At 47.7% G+C, this 12,518-nt stretch overlaps 7 protein-coding genes across 7 annotated transcripts; 4 read left to right on the top strand and 3 right to left on the bottom strand.

The window, feature by feature from the left end:
* Positions 1 to 180: 180 nt before the first annotated feature.
* F4817DRAFT_320142 (thiamine pyrophosphokinase) lies at positions 181 to 1,171 on the bottom strand (the record flags this gene model as incomplete). The annotated part of the gene is made up of 3 exons (XM_049301149.1): positions 181 to 762; positions 862 to 968; positions 1,024 to 1,171. The coding sequence occupies 3 exons, from the start codon at positions 1,169 to 1,171 to the stop codon at positions 181 to 183; spliced, it is 837 nt and encodes a 278-aa protein (XP_049154854.1).
* A 586-nt stretch (positions 1,172 to 1,757) lies between these two features.
* F4817DRAFT_270616 (uncharacterized protein) lies at positions 1,758 to 3,142 on the top strand. The gene is made up of 3 exons (XM_049299418.1): positions 1,758 to 2,223; positions 2,297 to 2,702; positions 2,763 to 3,142. Exons 1-3 carry the CDS (start codon positions 2,019 to 2,021, stop codon positions 3,013 to 3,015), a joined length of 864 nt encoding a protein of 287 aa, XP_049154853.1. The 5' UTR covers positions 1,758 to 2,018; the 3' UTR covers positions 3,016 to 3,142.
* A 429-nt stretch (positions 3,143 to 3,571) lies between these two features.
* Positions 3,572 to 5,445, top strand: F4817DRAFT_270618 (uncharacterized protein). Its single transcript, XM_049299419.1, has one exon. The coding sequence runs from the start codon at positions 3,679 to 3,681 to the stop codon at positions 5,263 to 5,265; it is 1,587 nt and encodes a 528-aa protein (XP_049154852.1). The 5' UTR covers positions 3,572 to 3,678; the 3' UTR covers positions 5,266 to 5,445.
* On the bottom strand, positions 5,353 to 7,997 carry F4817DRAFT_270602 (sugar transporter). Its single transcript, XM_049299417.1, has 6 exons — positions 6,943 to 7,997; positions 6,647 to 6,887; positions 6,317 to 6,589; positions 6,152 to 6,246; positions 5,684 to 6,076; positions 5,353 to 5,598 (listed from the first exon to the last, which is right to left on the bottom strand). Exons 1-6 carry the CDS (start codon positions 7,442 to 7,444, stop codon positions 5,441 to 5,443), a joined length of 1,662 nt encoding a protein of 553 aa, XP_049154851.1. The 5' UTR covers positions 7,445 to 7,997; the 3' UTR covers positions 5,353 to 5,440.
* A 13-nt stretch (positions 7,998 to 8,010) lies between these two features.
* Positions 8,011 to 10,269, top strand: F4817DRAFT_350977 (glycoside hydrolase family 13 protein). The gene has a single exon (XM_049305015.1). The coding sequence runs from the start codon at positions 8,232 to 8,234 to the stop codon at positions 10,104 to 10,106; it is 1,875 nt and encodes a 624-aa protein (XP_049154850.1). The 5' UTR covers positions 8,011 to 8,231; the 3' UTR covers positions 10,107 to 10,269.
* Positions 10,270 to 10,402: 133 nt separating this feature from the next.
* F4817DRAFT_350976 (uncharacterized protein) lies at positions 10,403 to 11,954 on the top strand. The gene is made up of 4 exons (XM_049305014.1): positions 10,403 to 10,723; positions 10,818 to 10,867; positions 10,933 to 11,372; positions 11,440 to 11,954. Coding segments are annotated over exons 1-4 (525 nt in total). The 5' UTR covers positions 10,403 to 10,722; the 3' UTR covers positions 11,474 to 11,954.
* F4817DRAFT_350975 (uncharacterized protein) lies at positions 11,953 to 12,509 on the bottom strand. Its single transcript, XM_049305013.1, has 2 exons — positions 12,362 to 12,509; positions 11,953 to 12,206 (listed from the first exon to the last, which is right to left on the bottom strand). Exons 1-2 carry the CDS (start codon positions 12,466 to 12,468, stop codon positions 12,065 to 12,067), a joined length of 249 nt encoding a protein of 82 aa, XP_049154848.1. The 5' UTR covers positions 12,469 to 12,509; the 3' UTR covers positions 11,953 to 12,064.
* Between the last annotated feature and the right edge of the window lie 9 nt (positions 12,510 to 12,518).

The following is a 12,518-nucleotide window of genomic DNA, read 5'->3' as shown; positions in this document are numbered from 1 at the left end:
CTACCTCTTGTTCTAACGAAAGAGGCAGAACTTCTAATAAAACTATATATCCCGAAAGTGGAAGATATGCTTTAGCTACGGCGATAATCTATCCTGCCCTATTGCTATCTGAGACTTCGTTCAATCGTGAACGGCCTACGAGTACTCAATGCAAGTTGTTGATGAATTTCTACTTTCTACCTATTTTAATGCGATGGTGAAAAGTACATCCTTCGTAGTCTCAACTTCAACAACTTTTGTCTCGGGTAAAAGATGATTGCTTGTACTCATCTGCCCACCAAACTCGGTTGGCCAGTTCTCGACATCCCACTCAAGGCCCTTGGTCGTGATTACGCTCGGCTCTTTGACCGGGATGATGCCGACGTACTTGGCGAACGGCTCGCCGCTCATGCGAACGAAGTCGCCCACGGTGGCATCAGGCTCGCGGACGTGTATACGATGTTTTCCAGCCTTGAGAAGGAAAGACAAGCTCTCTCCGGAAAGCAAAAACATCTTCCCATCTGCGTAGGTTGGCGAGGTTTGGAATAAGTATAGATGATGTATTTGGCTCAACCCTTGATCAACGCGCCCTCCTAGTCCGCCCATACATACGATATCTCTCCTTGGATACGCCATACGAACGAACTTGACAGCTTTGGCGAAGTCGGTGGAATACTGATCTGAGTCGCGAATGATAGTACAATCCGCGGGCTTGGTAGTAAAAAAACTTCTGGACTCCTCGGATAGAGAATCTAGGTCGCCAATTATGGTATTAAGATTTACCTATACGACTGTTAGCTAGATAGACAGGTAGCGCCCCGAGTGAAAGAGAATCGCGGCTGGGAGCCTTAGAATATATATCTCTCGTATCCTTCCACTTACATAGTTACCACTAGCAGAAGACGCATAATTTTTCTCTGTTAATAAGGATCTTCGGTTAAGATCGTAAATCTGGTTGGCACCCCCATCGGCAGCGACGCGTGTGTGAGCTACGATATGAGTCGGTATGGTTACACGTAAAAAGAATCTTAAAGGGCGATGTACCTATTCTCCAGAGGTCTCTAAACAAGCCCTCGTCGCTGATCGGCTGGTTTAGAATGATCAGAGCGAAGCCATACCCCGGGTAAGATAGAAACTGTCTGATGGGATACCACTCGGTGCATATATTGGGGCTCTCTTGTGTCGAGCCCATGCTGATAGATTTACAAGAGGCCACTGAAAAGGCTTCCTTGCTGGTAGGAACCTGGCCGAATGCTTACACTGGTGACAAGTTTTTAAAGATGAGGTCGAACACGAAACTTGAGTTTACTGATTCGATTGCACCAGTATCTCGCTGTTGATCTCTAGGTAACCTTGAATCTTTCAAAACGAAATGATAAAGTGGGCAGATGGTAGAACCTGACGAGCTGTTTGTGTTAGGTGGGTAAGCGAAAAGAATAAGGACTCAAAAAACAGAGAAGATGAAAGAGATTTGAAGAATTTCGGAAACTAACCAAGTTTACTTTACAATAATATCAAATAATAATATTTACTAGAGATCAAGATGAGTTTCATTTGGTATTTTTAGTGAAAACTCAAAGTGAAAGTATATAATACATCCAATTTGATACCTTATTCCATTGAGGGTACTGACTTTCATTCACATGCAAGCAAGGTACCTAGGTACTAATGTGTTACCAAATAACGTCACTCGAGGCTAGGAGGTACATACCTAATCTAGATTTACCTCATAAGGCACCTGCAGTTAAGTGGTTAGATGTAACCCCACTCCGAATTTTGGCGCGCAGAGGTTTCTCGGTCATTGTAGGTAGACCGATCCTTATCTGGATTCAATTCAAAAAATTTAGAAGCGGGCAATTCTTAATATCGATGCTTCATGCTTACAAACCAGTCTTCGAACAGTCTTCGCTATTTGTTCCTAGCTTGTTTTCTGCGCATATTTCTTCTCACTCATCAAACCGGCTTAGGAGCTCATACACTCTTTAATATCCATCCCTCATTCTTTTAGCCGTTTCTTTTACGTATAGCTCGCCGGTAACATGTACAGATCCGCGTTGCGATCCGCGCCTCGAGCCGCAAATAGACTGCGACCAACTATCATTTCGCCGAATGCACGACGCTTTGCTTCGACTTCCCCTACAAATAATAAACGAAGTTGGAAGAGCTCGGCTATGAGATGGGGCCTAGCTGCTGGTATTGTGTATTGGTATAGCACCAGCGCAGTCTTTGCCGAAGAACCACTGCGTATGCGAGCCCAATTTCTCTGGCGTGATTCAACATTTTCCTGTATTTACTAATATCTCATGCGGGCGATTAGCTAAAACATTACCGCCGCCGCCCCAGTTCTCAGATGAGGACCTCCCCACAGTAGAGGCCGTAGTCGCGCAGAAGCGTCGAGAAGCCGAAGCACGACTGCAGAAAGCCGCATCAGCTCCCGAGCCACCAACAGCTACCCTACCATCCGAAACATCTCCTTCTGCACCTGCTAAAGATGTCGAGACGCAAGATCAAACGACCTATCCGGAGGGAAGCCCCGAAGCTTTGGAAGAAGAGGCCGGTCAACAGGGAGCGTTCAACCCGGAGACAGGCGAGATTAATTGGGACTGCCCTTGTTTAGGAGGGATGGCTCATGGGCCTTGCGGCGAAGAATTCAAGGCGGCGTTTAGCTGTTTTGTCTACTCTAAAGAGGAGCCGAAAGGGATGGATTGTATTGATAAATTCCAGTACGGCCTGCTTTGGTATATATAAGTTCGTTCACTGTATCAAGCTAACAGATGAAACAGACACATGCAAGACTGCTTTCGACTTCATCCTGAGGTATACGGAGAGGAACTAGATGAGGACGAAGCTCCCGCAGAAGGTACTCCTGAGATTGCAACGGAGAAATCCGCCGCCAAGACATCACATGGTGAAAACGGTGCGGTAGCGAAAGTAGAAGAGACGATACCAGCCAAAAAGTCAGCTAAGGCAGATGCGGAGACCGCAGAGGTGGTAAAGGAGGCTGAGAAGCAGAACGTCCCTCCGGCGCAACCCTAATAAGTATACACCTCGAGTGCTTCGGGCATTTGACGTACTCGAGTATGGTCTTATAAAATAGATATCTGGAGCCGTGCATTTTTGTACAACATAATATTGGTTGCGTTATCGTAACTGCTGAGTGTATATTATAGGGCACATGAGATACGGCGAAATGAACCAAGCAACTCTCTCAACATAAGTTCCTTTTTTTTTTTTTTTTTTTCTCGAGATATCTTACTCTCAGCCTTATTCTGGGGTTGTGGATTCATTTATCAAGGATTACACGTGTAATTGGTCCAGTATTTGGAGGCCGGGGCTTGCGACAGGGAACCCTGGATGTTGTTGTGTTCTCGGTCTTTTTTTTTCTTTTCGATGCGATGATCAAAGAGGTATGGACTGCGAAAGCCTTGCTGACACCTGGGGTAATCCCCACACAGTCTATAAGACGTTAGGTTAATGGATATCATGTATAAGTTCCCCTGCTCACCTCCAACTCCAGCTCCCAACTCCAACTTTACCTACCTTCAGATCCCATATCTCGTCTCCCATCCTCCAACTTCAAGACAAACGCAGCCCGATTGTAAACCCTATCCTTACGAAATACCTAGGAGTCCTGTTTAGGCCTGCTGTGTTAACCCAGATACAGGTTATTACTTCTTATAACCACCGTACGCATGGGACATGACAGCACCACATGAAGGAGATAAAATCCGTCAAGCTAGCTCTTCGGCAAATGATACTCAAGCTCGCATCAGTATCGCTACAGAGGACCATATAGCTGCCATAGCCCCGCCACGAGCCAAGCGGGCACAGGTTGCCCGAGCCTGCCAGAGATGCAGAAGACTGCAGAAAGCCTGCAGCGACTCTCGCCCGTGTCGACGGTGTACCAAGGCTGGGCTTGCTGATGAATGCAGCGGATACCCCGTCCAATCCCGAATTCTAACCCGGGCCCGGCCTACTAAAACACCAAGGCTGGCTAAGATACCAGTAGAAGGAGGTGTAAAGCCGTTGGATTTTGCTACGTCTTCGCCATTTATCAATTTTGACCTGCCTACGAGTCCGCAAGCATTTACTAGTTTTGCAAGGCAGTCGTTTGAGAGAAAGGTAGACCTGCTGCCACCTCGAGTAGTCGAGTACTGTTCTAAGCGCTTCTTCGAACACCTCGCCCCGACGATCCCGATCGTGACGCCCGAGTACGTCGCCAATCTTAGAACGCAACTCGCCTCGGATAGTGAGGCCTACTGCGTTCTACTTGGCTTGTGCGCTATGGTGACGTTGCAGGTTGAGGATCCTAGGGGTAAGTTTTTTGCGCAATCTGCCACGGCTGAGAATAATGCCGCATACGGCTGGATGCTGCTCGAGGAGGCTCTAGCAGCCCACCGTCATCTTACACGGAGATCGAACCCCTCTCTAGACTCGGTTCTACTCGTATTTTTTATATACGCGTGCCACGCAAGTTTATTTCACCATTCTCAGGCTTTCTTCTTCCTTCGCGAAGCCGCCACGCTCTTCATCCTAATCAAACCAGAGACACTAGACGATCTTTCCAAGCTGCTAGCCGAGAGACTTTTCTGGGTTCTGCTCATTTCCGAGAGATCTCATGCGATCCGTTACCGGCGCCCTTCTACGCTTCAAGTAACTACCAACGGCTTCGGCTTATCATTCTCTAGGGATCGTGAACCCTCGCTAGCTGGTTTCCGGTGTTTAGCTGCTCTCTTTCGTTCCCTGGATACCAATTTCATAACTCTGCTCAACCAAGAGTCAGCTCCGGGTGCAGTTCCTGTTAATTCGTTTGACGAAGCCGAGTCAGCCATCAACGCGGCGTTGAACCATACGTCTCCATCTGACCTTCTCCCGACGCAAAAGGCTAATCTCAGGGTCACGCAACTCTGGCTCCGCATTGTGCTCTGGCAGTTACGGTTGCGCTTGGGTCATCTCTCGGAGCAGAATATGCGGAGTAGCCGCACTTATCACTATCCACTAGACGTAGCAAAGGATTTAGCACTTTCCACCCGCGATTTACCTGTGCACAGCATCCAGGTACATGGAGTAGGTATAACGGAGAAGCTGTTCGATATATCCTGCGCTGTGGTTAACGTCCTCGCACGCGTACCCATACAGATGACGAGGACGGCGGCAGAAGACGACCTAAAGTATCTAAGACGGCTAATCCTGCAACTTCCTGGCGGTGCAACAGTCTACGACGCTTTGCTTTTAAAACATATTCAACAGACGTTACCCACAATGGCAGCCGGGATAGAAATATAGCTACCTTGACCGAGTTTGCATCACACGAGTCCCCAGATGAGATGGAGCAAGAAATCCGAATCTTGGAGAGCTGCACTCTTGACGGCGCTGAAATTTAAAAGGCGCTACATACTTTCTGTTGACATATTAACTATGATACACTGGGTGTTTATTTAATGTAAACCAGCATCTGCAGTTATGCTTGGTTTATCTCCTTCCCTGGCTCCCCGTCTGTCGATACCCTCTTGATAGCATCGTCACCCCGCTGCGAGAATGGGTCTATCTTCGTCTTGGAAAAGTTGCGTGCTGAGACGTGATGCTCGAAGAGTAGGTCCAATTCGGCGTATGTTCGTCCTAAAATGTAGAGAAGCATGTCAGTTTTAATCCAGTCTGGTACAAATCGATATTATATGGCGTGATGATATATAATACATCATACCTTTAGGTTCAGGCAATCGAAAAAAGACCCAAATGGAGGATATCAAACAAGTCCCTGCCCAAAAAAACGCGGTTTTTGCACCCCAATTCCAGGCTGTGGATGAGAGTTGATAATTGGTCATGACATTCACGAAGATATTGCTTGCGTTGTAAGCAACACGGGCGAGTACAATCGTTTTAGCTTTCAGCCGTGTCGAGGATAACTCCGAGATCAAAGAATATGTGACGGGTCCGACCGTGAAGTCGTAAACGAACGTGAATACAATCAACATCCCACCGATCGCCCACACGGAACCATTCGTCCCAGGGAACGAGAGAGAACCGACGATGATCAGAATGAGAAGCTGACAGCAGAGTCCGCTAAAGTGGATGGTACGCCGACCCATTCGAGACACTTAGGCAACACGAGTCAGCAATGGCCAATTTCACTACGCCAGAAAGCAGGGAGGTGACTGTAGATACCACATACTGAGGAACCAGGAGCCGGCCGTGCCAACCATACCCAGTGCGTATTGTCCCATAGAAAGAGAGAAGGAGTTGGAAGCGTCCAATCCTGCTTGGGTTCTGCAACATGTCAACTCCAAATCCGAGCTATCTTGACTGTATTAGATTGTGATGAGGATTGGGACCTTACAGGAAGTAGGGGAAATAGCCCATAAGGTTTTGACCTCCGAGCGTCTGCACGAGCCAGATGCCGACGACGATTTCGGTCCTTCGCAGGTCAATTCCCCTGAAGCAATCTCGATAGGTGAGGCCTTGCTTCGTCCGCTTCTCAAGCTCGTTGGTGTGTTCGATCATAGCTATGGTCTCGTCCGCGTTGAAGCTCGAGTCGTTTGGCGATGTTAATCTCAACAAAGACGCCCTAGCCGCCTCCCGATTACCGTTTCGAATATACCACCACGGAGATCTGGTTGTTAGGTTAAACATATGTAAGATTTTTGTGGTTTTGCGCTTGACAACTCACTCCGGGGCGAATACCAAGCCGGCAAGAATAGGCACAGGCCAGACCCATTGGACTCCAAATGGAATTCTGTATGCCCATTCGTCAAGGCGACCAACGGACCCTTTGTTCACGGCGGCCGCGAAGAATTGGCCAATGACCCAGCACATGTTAATAAATGTTGTCAGGTACGGCCTAAGGACGACGGGGGCGACTTCAGATGCGTATGCTGGAGCAACGGACTGAAAAGCACCCCAGGGGATACCTAGCTATCGTCAGCCTTGGAAGAGCGTAAGAAGCCGGGTCGATTAGATACTCACCGCATAGTACTTCACCTATAACAAGTACTTGTACATTAGGGGCGAAGAATAGTACGAATATGAACATGATCATCGATATTAGAAACCCAATTGTCGTGATCTTGTACCCATAGCGGTCCGATATCCAACCAGCAAGGATGAGGCCGAGGATCTCGCCGGCGCGTGCGCCGTTGGACAATCCTGACTGCCACGCGGCGGACAAGACCCATTTGTCCTTGTCCGCGCTGTAAGTACCGAATTTCTTGTTAAATACCGGCGAGGCATAGAGGCTACTTAGTAGCGCCAAGTCGTAGCCTTCCATGATGAGCGTGGATGAGAGCAAAACAGACCAAGCGATGGCCTTCGGGTAGAGCTTGATAGCCTCGAGAAGTGACATTTTCTGCTCAACATCCGCGGCGTGCTTAGCCTCCGAGACATGTGTTTCGTCATGCAGCAAGTCCTTGCCCTCGGCTTGCTTACTATCCCTCCCTGTTGTATACACATCTTCTTTTTCGGTTGACATATTTTCTACTGATAAATAATTTATTTGCTGCTTCGACGAAGATAGCCTCCTTTCTTAGTTGAAGGATGTTCTTGTTGTGGGTGTAGGGGGATTGTGTGACTTGGTGGGTTGAGAGTACTGCAAGCAAGGACGCCATCGTGTCTATTTATTTCCTCTCCTAAAGGGAAACCAGCCTTGTAGCTCTCTACTGAATGAATCGGGGTCTATCTAATTTCGCAATGGTCTAGCTCCTTGTGGAGAATGGAACTACGGTCAGCTCGTGCGGGGTGAAGCTGGGGGAGCTGGGGACGGTCTTGAGATATCATCCCATCGCTATATCATTAGTCTTTTAAGACCGGAGTGTAATATTAAACAACAGGGAAGAAGTAAAGTGGATTGGAGTTCTGGCGGAGTCCTTGCGTCCTGATTGGGTTAACCATCGTAAGAGAAGAAGATGAGAAGTCGGAGTTGGGCGGAGTTTCGCAATACTACCTGACATTAGATCGTCTTGGCGAATGGTATCCCACCGCTGAGGAAATATATCCCTATTTCGGACAACGGCGGTGCAATGCGGCTAACTTGGATGTGAACACTATTTGGTCAAACTTGACCCGACGGCGCGGACTCGATCTAAGTATAGGAAAGATTTAATTATGCACAGCGCCACTCTATGCCGTAGTCGGCCGCAAATGTACAGGTACTATTTTGTCTAATAGATGGCTGGGTTTACCTAATTTCTCCTCTCCTCTCAAGACCTCGCGGAATTTTTTTCTATAGAGTGGAGTAGTTTCACACATACAGAAGCAACATGAACGGTTTATATCATAATAATGGGTGGTTTGGCAAAGAGCCGTGGTGGAAAGATGCTACTTTCTATCAAGTATATCCGGCAAGCTTTAAGGACTCCAATGGCGACGGTTGGGGAGATATTCCGGGACTTGTCTCCAAAATCGAATATCTCAATGAACTAGGCGTCGACGTGGTATGGCTTTCGCCCGTTTTTGAGAGCCCCCAGGCCGACATGGGTTACGACGTGTCAGACTACCAGAAAATTTATGCACCTTATGGCACCATTGACGACGTGGATGAACTAATAGAAGCATGTCATGCTCGAAACATGAAGTTGATTCTCGACTTGGTGGTAAACCATACTTCTATCGAGCATGAATGGTTCAAAGAGTCCCGTTCGTCGAAGACCAACCCGAAGCGCGATTGGTACATCTGGAAACCAGCGCGATATGATCTAAAGGGGCAGCGGGTTCCGCCGACAAACTGGCGAAGTTACTTCGCTGGCTCTACTTGGACTTGGGACGAGCACACTGAGGAGTATTATCTCCATCTATACGCGCCTGATCAGCCGGACTTAAACTGGGAATCGGAAGCGTGCCGCGAAGCTATCTACCAGGACACCATGCGCTTCTGGCTTGAACGAGGCGTTGACGGGTTCAGGATCGACACTGTTAATAAATATAGCAAGCGCACCGAGTACGTGGATGCGCCAGTTACAGATCGAGACTCGCCATATCAGCCAGCGCCGGAGATGTGGTGTAATGGACCAAGAATCCACGAGTTCATCCACGAGATGCGGGCCAAAGCGCTCGCGCCCTACGGGGCCGTCTCTGTCGGAGAGCTTTCTAACACGCCGGACCCAGGTCAAGTTTTGCCATACGTGTCGGCAGCGGCACAGGAACTCGACATGGTATTTGAGTTCTCTATGATTCGATTAGGTACTGGGGGTATGTTTGGACCAAAGTACATATATGTACCGTTCGCCCTACAGCAACTGAAAACAATCGTAGCAAAATGGCAGACATTCATCGAAGGCACAGACAGCTGGACGACTGTCTTCTGCGAGAACCATGATAACGGACGAGCCGTGAGCCGGTTCGGCGATTGTTCAACGCCAGAGTTATGGGAGGCGAGTGCGAAAACCATAGCTCTCTGGCAAGCCACATTGACAGGGACGCTGTTCCTATACCAGGGCCAGGAGATTGGTATGACAAACATGCCGACCACTTGGGGGATAGAAGAGTACAAAGACGTTGAGAGTCTCAACTTCTATGCCGAGGCATTAGCATCTGGGGACCAGAAGAGAATAGCAGACACTATGCGGGGTCTGCGTATTCTTGCTCGTGATCATTCGCGTATCCCTTTTCAATGGGACGACTCTCCGAATGCAGGGTTTTCAGACAAAAGTGTTAAAACATGGATGCGTGTTCACGACGCCTATCCAGAGGTTAATGTCAAGAAGCAAATATCGGACCCCAATTCCATCTTGAGTTTCTATAAGATGGTCTTAAAGCTGCGCAAGAAGTATAAGGATATATTCGTCTTAGGAGCTTTCCGGCTACTAAAAGACGACGATGAGGCAATATTCGCATACGTAAAGGAAAGCCCCTTCCGAATTTCAGATTCACAAGCGTCGACGAACGGCTATTCCGTCCGTGGCCGCGAGAATAAGAGAATGGCGGTAGTGGTTATGAACTTCTCCAGGGATGAACGGGATTGTCTAGACGTTAGGAGCATACTAAGTTGTAGTGACGAGGATACGGCGAGATTACTAGTGAGTACGCAGTATCAAGACAACAGGGGCTCGATTATTGGGAAGGATACTATACCGGCGGCTTTAAAACCGTGGGAAGGGCGCGTCTACGTCAATTTCGACTTGGATGATGTCGTGTAAGCATATAGACGAAAGGGGAATAGGGGGTCAATTAAGTACATAATATAGAAGAGCAATGAGTACCGAGTACGGAGGGTTACCGAAAGCTATATAGAGAAATTAGATCCTTCAATGTTGTAAGTTGTTATTTCTTATGTAGTATCAAGGAGAAATAATATGACGTTTCTTACAAGACCTTCGATTAAAGGATGATGGTACTTTGCTACTTAAATATGCATTTAAAAAATCATCCAAGCCCCCGCCTGTTTTCGTGCATATATGCAGGTGAATGGAGCCGCGAATACGTCATTCGATTATGTACATGGACTGGGGGTAGGCAGGGCAGGCACAATCGTCACGATCATTTGCTCATAAAGGTTGTCACGAAATACATTAGGTTAGGTACATTAGGTACATACGATATCTCCCACCTTCCAAGATTCTTTTCATTGTCGCATTTGCTTCTTCTTCACCTTTTCACAACATCACACCACACATCATCGACCATTCACTTGATTCGACCTCAATATTACTATCAACACTCTTCTACCTTACTATTTCTTGTTCCACGACGCAAGTTATTAAGTCATTGCTGACTCGCATTTTTCCACTAACAGTCTCGACAACGTAGATCAAGAGTAAGATCCCGTGCTTCAACATCGCTTGTGTAAAAGACGGAGCAGGATGTAAGAGGATGAATATATATAGACTAACATGAATCTTCCATTATAGTGTCGTATGCTGCCGCGGCTGCGTCTGGTCCCAGGCAAACGCCCGAGGAGGTAAGACAATATCCCTCTAGCAGATTGATATATGATCTGGGTACCTAACATAATTATTGTCCAAGGCTGCAGCTCCTCAACCTCCCGAGATCATATCTTCTGAGTCCGCAAGCACCGCGTCCCTTGTCGACGTCGATACGCCCTCGGTGCGCACCGTACCCTCCGACTTCGGGGAACAGGAAATCCAGACTGAGACTCAAGCTACTCGTCAAGAACAAGAGGATGCTGCCGAGCGAGCGCGCGCTGAGGCTCATCTCGCTAAGAAGAAGGGCACTGGGAAAGCACGAAAAGCCGATAGCATTCTCACCCAGTGGTTTGCCAATCTAAGCGATGGTGCCAGTACAGCCCTCGTCGTCTCCAATCTGGCTGCCGTTGTAGGACTTAGCGCATACTTGGGCTTCAAGGCTTGGGGTTTGTATGAGCACGGACGCCTAGGCTGGAAGAGCGTTGGTATTGGTGCAGGTATCGTGACTGGTGTTGGTCTGATAGAAGGAATCCTTGGAGGGTAAGTGAATTTTTTTTTTCGACTACTTAGACGTTTGCAATATAGTTCGCAAACTAACCATTCGCAGATATCTCTACAAGGGTAAGAAGAAGCAGTCATAGGCGAGCTCATGCTGCGATATATTATGTCACGGTTGACGATCTTCACGCGTTATGAGGTTGCGGAGTAATGAATACTGGCAGCCCAATAGCACTCTACTCGTGATTTTAGAAAGGTTCCGTTGTACCTAGTATACTTCTCATTACATGAATTCAAGGTACCGTATGACTTGTCACAACTCTTTGCCATTGTCTGAGTATTACTCTTTTACCTAGTTTAGGACGGATATGTTTTTCGTCAAAATTATCTGCGTTGAGATAACTGCTTTTGCAACGTCCATCATTCGACTCAATTAGAGTGTTATACTTGCTATAAATACACCTTTAGGGGTATATAAACCGCAATATAGGCCCCTCGAAGCTCAGCACTGTAACTTCAACTACCAGGACAGGGCAAGACTACTCCAAGTCATGGTTCCAACTTAGTATATTAGGTAATCATTAATTATTTCCCCTATTTTCATCCCAGGCCTTCCGGTCACCACCCTTCTTCATAAGCTCCGTTCTCTCTCCGTCATCCACGAGGCGATGACCAGCAACAGCCTTCTTCTCTAATTCGTCTACCTTTCAACTCGGCACAGTCCACAATAAAGTCTAGCAGCATAGCCTCCGCTGTGCATACATTGCCATTAGGCTTGCCGAATATCGGTAGTCCAGGCGGAGCGCCGGAATTCCAGATCCTAAAGCCACCAGCTTACTTAAAGACAGATAGATGGAGCTGGGACCAACAACACCGCTTCCCGCATCCGACAAAAAAATGCCGCCGTGGAATGATGTGTCTCTGATACTGGGGACGTAATATCCGGCAGCATACGTAAAAATCCCGCTACAGAGCTGTCGGTGCCGTCTTCAACCTGTAGGCTGAGCTTCTCAATTTAAGTCTCCGACTACGTCTTAGATCGCAGCCTTGATGTGTGAGGAGGTCGAGATACACCGCCATCACAGCCATCAATTGTCCTAGGACCATTAGCGGACAACGAAGTCCTTGCCGTAGCCATAATGTGGAGGTTGTAACAAAAGAGCCGATGTATATTTTGACGCAATATTA

This window comes from Daldinia loculata (assembly GCF_022478755.1).
Source record: "Daldinia loculata strain CBS 113971 unplaced genomic scaffold F4817scaffold_73, whole genome shotgun sequence".
NCBI classification, from domain to species: domain Eukaryota; kingdom Fungi; phylum Ascomycota; class Sordariomycetes; order Xylariales; family Hypoxylaceae; genus Daldinia; species Daldinia loculata.
This window is presented reverse-complemented; position numbering and strand designations above follow the sequence as displayed.

Bases quoted from the DNA above. Each gene is read 5' to 3' on its own strand.
- F4817DRAFT_270616 (XM_049299418.1), top strand. From the start codon at position 2,019: ATGTACAGATCCGCGTTGCGATCCGCGCCTCGAGCCGCAAATAGACTG. The intron at 2,224-2,296 runs GTATGCGAGCCC...GCGGGCGATTAG, and splicing joins CTTTGCCGAAGAACCACTGC to CTAAAACATTACCGCCGCCG. The intron at 2,703-2,762 runs GTACGGCCTGCT...CAGATGAAACAG, and splicing joins GATTGTATTGATAAATTCCA to ACACATGCAAGACTGCTTTC.
- F4817DRAFT_270618 (XM_049299419.1), top strand. From the start codon at position 3,679: ATGACAGCACCACATGAAGGAGATAAAATCCGTCAAGCTAGCTCTTCG.
- F4817DRAFT_270602 (XM_049299417.1), bottom strand. From the start codon at position 7,444: ATGTCAACCGAAAAAGAAGATGTGTATACAACAGGGAGGGATAGTAAG. The intron at 6,888-6,942 runs GTGAGTATCTAA...GACGATAGCTAG, and splicing joins TATAGGTGAAGTACTATGCG to GTATCCCCTGGGGTGCTTTT. The intron at 5,599-5,683 runs GTATGATGTATT...TCTACATTTTAG, and splicing joins TCGATTGCCTGAACCTAAAG to GACGAACATACGCCGAATTG.
- F4817DRAFT_350977 (XM_049305015.1), top strand. From the start codon at position 8,232: ATGAACGGTTTATATCATAATAATGGGTGGTTTGGCAAAGAGCCGTGG.
- F4817DRAFT_350976 (XM_049305014.1), top strand. The intron at 10,868-10,932 runs GTAAGACAATAT...TTATTGTCCAAG, and splicing joins CCAGGCAAACGCCCGAGGAG to GCTGCAGCTCCTCAACCTCC. The intron at 11,373-11,439 runs GTAAGTGAATTT...AACCATTCGCAG, and splicing joins ATAGAAGGAATCCTTGGAGG to ATATCTCTACAAGGGTAAGA.
- F4817DRAFT_350975 (XM_049305013.1), bottom strand. From the start codon at position 12,468: ATGGCTACGGCAAGGACTTCGTTGTCCGCTAATGGTCCTAGGACAATT. The intron at 12,207-12,361 runs GTAGTCGGAGAC...GGATGCGGGAAG, and splicing joins TCAAGGCTGCGATCTAAGAC to CGGTGTTGTTGGTCCCAGCT.